The sequence below is a fragment of the Alexandromys fortis genome, unplaced genomic scaffold (genome assembly GCF_014885135.2).
Source record: "Alexandromys fortis isolate MF-2015 unplaced genomic scaffold, M_Fortis_MF-2015_v1.1 scaffold_166, whole genome shotgun sequence".
Classification (NCBI taxonomy): domain Eukaryota; kingdom Metazoa; phylum Chordata; class Mammalia; order Rodentia; family Cricetidae; genus Alexandromys; species Alexandromys fortis.
In genome coordinates this window covers 3,248,326-3,258,928 of record NW_026068102.1, presented here as the reverse complement: position 1 = coordinate 3,258,928, position 10,603 = coordinate 3,248,326, and the positions used below count along the sequence as shown (strand labels likewise).

At 39.5% G+C, this 10,603-nt stretch overlaps 1 protein-coding gene across 2 annotated transcripts in view; it reads right to left on the bottom strand.

Moving 5' to 3' along the window:
• Positions 1 to 7,110: 7,110 nt before the first annotated feature.
• Positions 7,111 to 10,603, bottom strand: part of LOC126489593 (FERM domain-containing protein 3-like) — a 14,021-nt gene continuing 10,528 nt past the window's right edge. The window contains exon 3 of one of the 2 annotated variants that reach the window (XM_050123936.1): positions 7,111 to 7,228. In XM_050123936.1, the coding sequence (XP_049979893.1) occupies positions 7,215 to 7,228 (14 nt within the window). In that variant the 3' untranslated portion in view covers positions 7,111 to 7,214. Of the gene's footprint in view, positions 7,235 to 10,603 lie in introns of both variants that reach the window. The other variant, XM_050123937.1, reaches the window with a different exon arrangement.

The following is a 10,603-nucleotide window of genomic DNA, read 5'->3' as shown; positions in this document are numbered from 1 at the left end:
GAAGGGAGGACGAGGTCAGCAGCTACTCAGGAAGTTTGCAGGCATAGAGTGCCAGCCAGGCAGTCAGTATCCTGTAAAAAAGGTTGTTAGCTTTTCCAGTCACAACAAGAATCAACCCCAGGTTCTCTGTCAGGCACCCAAAGTCCTGCACCAATGCACTGTTCCTCACAAACCATCTCAACCGAGCCTCTGCAGCTTAGTAACCACAGGCAAATTCTATCTGTCACACTGCAGTGGCCTTAATGAAGCACACCTTTACCCCCTCCAGACAATGAGCCCCAAGTCACTGGCTTGGGTTTGAAAGTTCTTGGAATAGTCCAAAATCAGACTAAAGGAAGTTGAGTTTGAATGAGTTTAGGAGCTGAGGGCATGCCTGCTTTTCGTCCCTCTCAGCTCCTGCATGGCTAGCTTAGTCCCAGAATAATTACATGGAAACTGTATTCATTTAAACACTGCCTGGCCCATTTGTTTCAGCCTCTTATTGGCTAAATCTCACATATTGATTAACCCATTTTTATCTTTTTTTATTGAAAAAAAAATTCTGCCTCCTCCCCGCCTCTCATTTCCCTCTCCCTCCTCCCGCCCCTCTCCTCCTACCCCCACTCCTCTCCTCCTATGAAGGCGTAAGTCACAAACAAGGCCACACCAGTTTGGAGTTATGATTAATAGGGTGTTATTTATTTAAAGGGGAAAACTTACAGATCACCGTCTCAGACAACAGCCATCTGCACAACCAGGAAGGGAGTCTAGTCTCCGGCGGAGCAGGAAGTGAAGAGAGTGAGCAGAGGAAATAGCCGCTTTTTTAAAGGGAGAGAGACCATGCCCCAATGGGCTGGTATCACAGCAGCTATTGGTTGGAGGGGCGGAAGGACCTCCCGCAACACTCCTACCCCCACTCCTCTCCCTCTCTCTCCAGTCCGAAGAGCAGTCAGGGTTCCCTGCCCTGTGGGAAGTCCAAGGTCCCCCCCCATCCAGGTCTAGGAAGGTGAACATCCAAACAGGCTAAGCTCCCACAAAGCCAGTTCATGCAGTAGGATCAAAACCCAGTACAATTGTCCTTGGCTTCTCATCAGCCCTCACTGTCCTCCATGTTCAGAGAGTCTGGTTTGATCACATGCTATTTCAGACCCAGGCCAGCTGGCCTTGGTGAGCTCCCAATAGATCAGCCCCACTGCTTCAGTGGGTGGGTGCACCCCTCGTGGTCCTGATTTCCTTGCTCATGTTCTCCCTCCTTCTGCTCCTCATTTGGACCTTGGGAGCTCAGTCCAGTGCTCCAGTGTGGTCTCTGTCTCTGTCTCCATCCATTGCCAGATGAAGGTTCTATGGTGATGTGCAAGATATTCATCAGTATGGCTATAGGACAGGGCCATTTCAGGTCCCTCTCCTCAGCTGCCCAAGGAACTAACTGGGGACATCTCCCTGGACACCTGGGAGCCCCTCTAGAGTCAAGTCTCTTGCCAACCCTAAAATGCCTCCCTTAATTTGGACATATACTTCCTTGCTCCCATATCTACCCTTCCTTTATCCCAATCATCCCATTCCTCTAAGCTCCTCCCATCCTCCCCTTCTCACTTTTCTCTCTACATTTCCCCTTACCCCCATCCCACCCCACCCCCACGTTCCCAATTTTTGCCTGGCAATCTTGTCCACTTCCAATATCCACGAGGCTGACTATATGATCTTCTTTGGGTTCACCTTCTTATTTAGCTTCTCTAGGATCACAAATTATAGGCTCAATGTCCTTTATTTATGGCTAGAAACCAATTATGAGTGAGTACATCCCATGTTCATCTTTTGTGGTTTGGGTTACCTCACTCAGGATAGTGTTTTCTGTTTCCATCCATTTGCATGCAAAATTCAAGATGTCAAGATACATACTAGAGTACTGAGTAGTACTCTAGTATGTATATATTCCACACTTTCTTCATCCATTCTTCCATTGAAGGGCATCTAGGTTGTTTCCAGGTTCTGGCTATTACAAATAATGCTGCTATGAACATAGTTGAACAAATGTTTTTGTAATATGATAGAGCATCTCTTGAGTATATTCCCAAGAGTGGTATTGCTGGGTCCTGAGGTAGGTTGATTCCGAATTTCCTGAAAAACTGCCACACTGATTTCCAAAGTTAATGCATTTCTAATAATCTGTGTAGCACCACGAGATGGTGGCTTACCGGGAAAGATTCAGCACGTCTGACCTGGCGGCTGGCTCCATGGCGTCTGACCAGCTATGCTTTCTTTCTTCCAGCATTCTGTTCTGTTTACTCCACCTATCTAAATCCTGCCCTATCAAAAAGCCAAGGCAGTTTCTTTGTTAACCAATGAGAGTAACACATAGACAGATGACCCTCCTCCATCAATTGAGTCTCTCCTAAGAGATGTAATGAGGTAACATTTCAAACAGATAGAAAGACACTAAGATAACACTGACAGAAATGTACTGGTATGGTACACATAAAGAAACCAGGAACCAGAAGAGGCTGATGGGATGTCTCCCTGAGGGAATTATGTTTTGCAATAGGAGTGACCGGTATTCCCCCATTCAACCAAAGGGACCATCTGTCCCTTCCTGGTGAGTCCAAGACATCTCCTGTACCACTCGGTGGGGCTGCCTCTAATGTGTCCATCAGACAAAACCCTAGCTTCCAGATTCAGTTAACTTTAGCCTCCCAAAGAAAGAATCATAAAACCTGGACTGGACGAGTAATGGTCAGAACGACAGAACTAAACAAAGAGCACTCTTTGTTTATACTTACACTTACCAACTGGCCAAGCTAGCAAACGTTCAGTGTGAATTGGGTAACGGGGCCGGGGGCTTCCTGAACAATGCACCAAATGATAGGGTCAAAGAGAAGCCCCCAAGAAAAGACCATCTGTCATATATATAATATACTAGAGTGCTTTATTAATTCTACAGTGAGGAGGCACATGGTGACCCCCAAAGATGGGCACAAACTCCTTTTAATAAGAGTTAGTGGAATTCCAAGAAAGAGCGATGTTGTAATAGGAGTGGTGGGGCTGCGTCCCCAGCACCCCAGCTGCCTGCTAGCTTATGCCCGAAATAACAACACACAAACTGTATTCATTTAAAGACTGCTTGGCCCATTTCTATCTAGCCTCTTCTAGGCTAATTCTCACGTATTAATTTAGCCCATTTCTAATAATGTGTGTAAGCACCCCAAGGTGCGCTTGCCGGGAAGATTCTAACCTACGTCCATCCTGGGTCTGAGCTTCATGCGTCTGCCTCAGAGCGCAGAGCTACCGCATCTACCGTGGAGAGCTGAGCATGGCGTCTCTGCTCCAGAGAGCAGAGCTGTCGAGTCTGTCTGAGGAGTCTTACCTCACTTCCTCTTCCTCCTGTTTACTTCTTCCACCTATGTTTTAACCTATCAGGGCAAGCAGTTTCTTTATTAGCCAATGATTGTCTTATCCTGACAAGACAGGGTAGGATAGTTCTAAGAAAGTCCCTTGCCTTTAATAATGGTATGTCAGTTATGTTAGGCCTTAGCCAAAGTTGCTTGACTCAACATTGCAAAGGAGACTTTGGGTGATTGCCCAGGTAGTCAGTCGTCTCTGTCAATTGTTACACATTTTGGATATATCTCATTTGTTAAGTAATATTTATTCCCTTCTCAGATCTTTGATGGAGTTGAAGATTATATAATTGTAGTTACTCTCTACATTATTTAGACTCCTTGAGATAGAATGTTTTGCAAAACTTTTGATTCTCAATATTGTTTGTTATATTTAATATTTGTTATTATTGTATATAGTTGTATTTGGTTTAGTTCTGTCTTATTTAGACAAAAGGGGGAGATGTAGGGATAAGTTCCACCCCTTAGGGGGCGTGCTCGCCTCGGGCTAATGTTAGCCTATAAATTTGGTGAGCGTGCTCCCATACGCTGCTTCTGCTTTCCTGGTCTCCGCGGCAATGGTGGTTCTGTAAGTCTATTCCTCTATTAAAGCTGTCTATATTTTGACAATCTGCCTGCATTCGCTTACGCTGCTACAGAGAGATTAATCTGGAGCTGAGTGGTGGAGGAAAGATTACTAAGGGAGCTGATTGGTGGGAGGCCTAGTGGTTAGGGACTTTCTGGTGGCAAGGTCGGAAAAGCTATCTTTAGCTAGCAAAAGTCTGGGGGTGCCTGCTAATCTGGAAAAGGGAAATTAAGGCCCTGCTGAGCCAGCATAAGGGGCTATGGGTCACCTGAAAAGCTAGCAGAAGGCTGCAGGATGCCTGCTGATTGGTTGCCCCTAAGTTGTGGTTTTCTTGAGGGCTGTCTGTTGAACTCTATCCCATTCTAGCAAGCTGAAACTAAGACCTTGTCTCTGTCAGTCTATTAGAAGAGTCTGTCTTGGCTCTGGTCTGCCCCACCAGCCCTTTCAAGTAGTAGAAATAGGACACCGTGTGTTTAAGTAAGAGCCCATTAAGAGAGTCTAGGAGAGCCATTGGTAAATGTGCAGCCTCAGTTGCCAGGCATCCTCATGACTGTGGTTGTGTACTGGAGCTGCCCTGAGACTGCGAGACACACTGTGCAGGGGATGGTGGAGTCAGAAAAGTGGATTTTCCCAGTTCAATAGGAACCCAAAAGAAAGTGAATGTGTCCCAGATATCAAATACTGGAATGTTTTTTTGTTTGGTTGATTGGAATTTATGTTATCATTGCTTTGTGACACAGAACTTGTGTGATTGGACAATCAATGTCTAGTGTAACTATAGACACGCATAATGAAAGGGAGCCATGCTCCACACTACCTAGATCATCAGGAACTGAAGAATGGATAGTCCAGAGAACTATGGTAGAACCTCACAGACCTGGCCAAAAAAATCAATGAAATTATTTATAATATTCAAAAATCAGTGCTGTGTTTAGTCATCATCAGAGAGGTTTCCTCGGGCAGCAGATGGAAGCAGGTACAGAGATGCATTATGTGGAAAGAAAATCTAAATTTTAGGTCTCCATTGAGTCCTTCTCCTCAGAACTCAGAGAACCCTACCACAGAAGAGAAATATTAAGAGCAAAAAAATGTAGATGTCAATAGGAACGGCAGACATCAGGAGAACATGGCTTACTGAATCAACTAAGCAGGGCTTATAGACACTTACGTGGCAAGCACAGGGCATGTAAATGTCTATACCTGGCCCCGTACCTGTAGCTGTTACAGCTGTTAGCTTTGTAGTTTTGAGGATCTTTTAATAGTGGGAGTGAGTATGTCTCTGACACTTTTATATGTTCTTGGAATTATTTCTCTCCAATTGGGTTGCCTTGTCCAACTTCAACATAAAGGCTTTTGCCTTGATTATTGTATCCTGTTGTGTTATTTGGTTGTTGTCTCTTTGAGGCCTTCTCTTTTCTGAAGGGAAAAGAAGTAGAAGAGAAAGGATCTGGGGAAGATGGAAGTTGAAGGATAGGAGCTGGTAGAAGTGGAAGAAGAGTAAGCAGTGATTAGGATGTTTTGTGTGAGTGAAGAATCTATTTTCAAGGAAAAAAATGTTACATAGTCTCTTACTCCAAGTGGGGGGAATCAGAGTATAGTCACAATCAAATGAAAGAAAACCCAATTTTAAGAGTGAAAAAGTACAGTGATCATTGTATGCTGTGGCAAATGTCTTTAACTCCAACACATAGAAAAGGAAGAGAAACTCTGTGAATCTGAGGCCAGCATGGGTTACACGGTGATTCTAGGATAGTCAGGGCTACCCAATAAAACCCTGTCTCAAAAACAAAGATACATAATAAAATGCATTTGTTTTTGTTTTTTTACAGGAACCTATAGTTATGAGATATTATATACTTTAGAGATGGTGTTAAGTTTTAAAGAGATTGAATGTTTTAAAGAGATTTAACATTTAAATTGTTTGAATTTTAAAGAGCAGAGGACATTTAGATGTTAGAAAGTGATATTACATTGTGATATTGACATTAACATGAGATCTTAGATATAAACCAGAAAGGAAAGGTATGCTTTAATAATGTTTCGCTGTTAAACTAACAAGTGATCAGTTGTTTTAGTAAGATTTTTTTTCTTTTTGGTCAGTCAACTTGACATAAGTTAGAGTCATCTATGATGAAGTTTCATTTCAGGAAATATGTTGATTTATGTGGCCCATTGGCAAGTCTGTCAGGGATTTTCTTAACTAATGATTAATAGGGAGAGCCTAGCCCAGTCTAGCTAATGCTGTTTCTGGGCAGGCTGCACTGGGTCATATAAAAAAGGAGATTGATAAACTCATGGAGAGCAAGTCAATAAACAGCACTCCTTCACGGCCTCTGCACCAGTTCCTGTCTCCAAATCCCTGGTCTGAGTTCCTGGTTGAATTCCTGTGATGATGGACTAAAAGTCAAACAAATCTTGCCCTCCCTAAGGTGTTTTATCCTAGTGTTTAATCCTAGTGTTTTATCGCACAAGTAAAAACCTAAGCATGACAGAAATGCATATGGTAATCCTAAACCTAGGGAACAAAGTATTTACATGGCTAGAAAATGAGCATTGGTCTTATCCAGTATGCCAAGTTTTTCTTGATTTTTTTTGTTGATTGTTCTACTCTAAAAGGTAGATTTCTTAGAAAGCTAGTAGGTAGAATCATAATTGTGTAGATAAAAAATAAGCAAGGTGATATATGCTAGATGAAGAATGTGCTGGAACTTAAAAGTTATGTTTTTATACACAGTAACCACAGAAGTTATCTCTTAACTCTATCAAAAATATTCCTTTGTAACCATAAAAGTAGTTTTGGTGCCTTTTCCAAAGAGATTTTTTTTAGTGTCCAAAGGCGCAATATAGGACTGACTGTGAACTGATTCCTAGTTGCCTCTCTTATTGGTGAAGGCTGTGAGGACCCTGTGTATGACAAACAACCTTTGATACACAAATTTCAGCAAAGATAAATTTCTCTATCACTTTCTTGTTATGAAATTGGAAGTTAGAAGACCTAAATAGTACCCATCATAATGGCACAATTTCATTTTCTACTATATAAAAGACACAATGTCACACAATGTCCAAAAGATGGTTCAATTCAGCTTTACTAATGGATGGGTGAATACAGCTGAATCTTGAGGCCCACGTGATGATTCTTTCTTCTTCTCGGAAGTGATGACTGCTGAGCTCCTCTGGACTCATGAACTTATCTACCCAGTCAGCTACTAAATCTGGAATGTGGAAAACAAATCTTGGATGGGTCCATCATGTGCAGGTCCTGCTGATTCCACTTATGGCATAGAGACTGGAAGTCCAAAAGCAGGTCCAAGAAAGGCAGGGCAAGAGAGAAGAAGCAAAAGATAAGCAATCAGAAACCTTCAGCAACTATCTTCCCAAAGCAGAGAAAATTTGCCCCAAATGCTCAAGTCCCACCAACTACAATAATCCTACAAAACACTCCAGAGGTGAAAGCATCTCTGAGGGCTTGCTCTTTATTGGCAGTGTTGTGGAGAGTCTTTCCCTATTTGACTCATCAGGTAGAAAGGTAAGTCTCTTAGAAAGGATGAGCGAGTTAAGAGTCTGACTTCTTACGACAGAGGAAGACTCTGGCCTAGAAGTGTGTTTTTTTTTTTCCTGGTAGTAATCCCTGGCACTATGAAATAATTGCCCTACTAGTCTGCTTATTATGTTTTTCTGTCTCTAGATTTCTTGTTATTATTAATTTGGTCATGGCTTTTTATATCAAAATATGCATTCAATACTTGTGTTTTTGGTTGCACCTCGAATGTAAATCTCCTCCATCACCTGTGATTCTTTTCAGGCTCTCATCACCAGCGGTGAACTTGTTTCCTGGTCCTACCATGCATCTTCCTACAGTTTCCAATAGATTGACTCTACAGCTTTATTTTAAATATAGCTGAAGTATTGAAAATTTGTCTTTATCCCACAGTATTTATTAGGGATTCTGTTATCATATTAAAATGCTGAACAAGTGTATATTGACATAGAAATGCAACTTTCACTATACTAAGATACAGCTCCATCACAGCTATATGGCTTTATTGTCTTTTATAATTGAGTGTCAAACTACAAAATATACTGCAAATATATCACATTATACATGTGGTTCAAGCTTAGCTGAAAATATATAATATTTACCTACATCATTCTAATTATATAGTCTGTAGTATCACTAAATACAGGTTGTGTTATAGATGTTCTATTTCAGTATGTGTATGAGTGTGCATGTGTGTGCACGTGTGTGTGTGTTCAAATCTACAAATACACATATGGCATTTTTGTGGAAGTTTTAAATCTTTGAGGCTACAAGTTTTTTTGCCATAATATTTAAGAGATAAAGGAACAGCAAACAAGCATAAATAATTTATGCGAAAATTATGTACAATCTGTCTATATATACACATACATGTATTAATACCTAAATGCCTCTATATCCATTATGTGGAACCTAATCTATTCTTTCACAACCTGAACTCTGAGTTTTATTATGTTCTACATTCACCACCAGTCTCATTATACCATATACTGACCATTTTCTGGAGCAGTTATTTTCTCCTTACTTGATTCAGGCAAGCTATCACTGCCTTCTAACACTATAATGGATATATCTTTAAGATTCTGATTATATATAAATAAAATATATTTATGGTATCAATGATACTTCTGAAATTTTTTGCTTAAAGTCATCATGATCTATTCTTTTCTTACTTAACAACAGATAATTTTGAAAATGCTATTCAGTTTGTTGTTAAAATGAGAAATATATTACTTCCAGAATTTAAATATATTAATTTTAACAGATTTTTGAAATGTGAAAGCTAAGTGACTTACCTAGGATAAAATGTTAAAGAAAATAAGAAGTAATCAGAAGAGGGATAATTTTGAGTAGACTACTAGAGAACCCATACGTTTATGACAACAAAATTACTCCATCATATGAGTGAAAAAATGAAAACATTAAAATGTCCCTAGAAAAATTTTCTACTTACAAACTTCTGAAGTAAAATTTTCACAGGTTCTAGCAAAGGTAAAAACATTTCTCTGTGAATACTAATTACTGAGTATCTTTGAGAAGAAAAGTCTACAGTTATAATATCAAGTGCATTGCACAACTCAAAGGTTCCTTAGCTGACAAATTACCCAGTACTGAACTAGGCAGATTAGAAGGTTCACTGTGAAATCAGTTGGTGATAGTGTTGAAATTTAATTAGACTTAGGGAGATATTATATATTATTATAACCGAAAGCAATTGAATGTTTTAATATAGGTGGAAATCCTACATTCTCTGCTGTAAATTTGTACCATTTTCTTTCTTTTCTTTGACAGTGGTGGAAAGCACTCTTAACAGAAAATACAAGGCCCTTTCTTTTATGAATTTAATGACACAAGGAAGGTACTACAAGATTTCTCCCCTCACTCATCTTCTTTACCTAAGCTGAATTTGTATGTCATCTTATTGTACATTCACTCTTTCCAATAGATTATGAATTATGAATTTATAAGATATGAATTCATAAGATTATGAATTATGGATAAGATAAGATGTTACACCCAGCAAAGATAGGCATATATTGCCCATCATGAAAATCAAGATGTCTATTGTTTTTCTTTTCCCCACTATATCCTGTTCTGTCTTTGCATCACCCACCCACACAGAGATGCACACAAACTCATATACATAGACACACATACACAAACATACATATACACATAGAATTTAAAGACATATACACATAACCACCAGACACAGGATATACACATAAGGGGTTTACATACCCGCATATACACACACATTTATAAAGAGATATACACAGACATATATATATATATGTTCAAGCCCATATACATACATATCTGTACACACAAATACACATATAGAAATGCATGGATATGCATACAGGCATACAAACACACAGATACACATATGTACAGACATATATACACACACATACATGTACACACTGTAATATATTCAAACACATACTTACAGACATAGACACATAGAGATACACAAATAAAAACACTGACATATATGCAAATATATACACTCATGGATACACACACATCCACCAACACACTAACATCCATACACAGTTTTGAGGGTTGTTTTCAAAGAATCACAATGATGTTGCAAAGGATCAAAAATATTTTACTTTGAAGTTTTTCTGCTGTCACTTAGAATCACTGATATATGCTGTTATGGATGTGAAAAGTAGAAGAACAGCTCCTTACATTACTGAATGTCTTACATCACTATCACACATCAGAGGCCATCTGTCCACAAGTATCATCAGAGATCTTCTTTGGTGCTTTTCATCTGTCCAATCCATCTTCCTTCACTCCAATTAGTGAACAACAAGCAATTAACTAGTATATCTTTGATGTATTTCTTTCCTTTCAAATTTCACTTTAGTTTCAAAATTTTTTGCTTATCCAGGTTAAGTCCATGGACAAAACACAAATTAAACTGTTAGATTATCATGTCTCAATGTCAAAAGATGGCCTCACATGCTAAATGAAGGTTTTCTGTCTAGATCTCCAATTCTAGCATCTGTTTGAACAGCTTATAACTTGTTTCTACTAATTTTCTATATAATATACAGATAGTTTCAAAGTATAGGATTGTTTAGCCAAACTTATATTTTATAAAATTGGTAC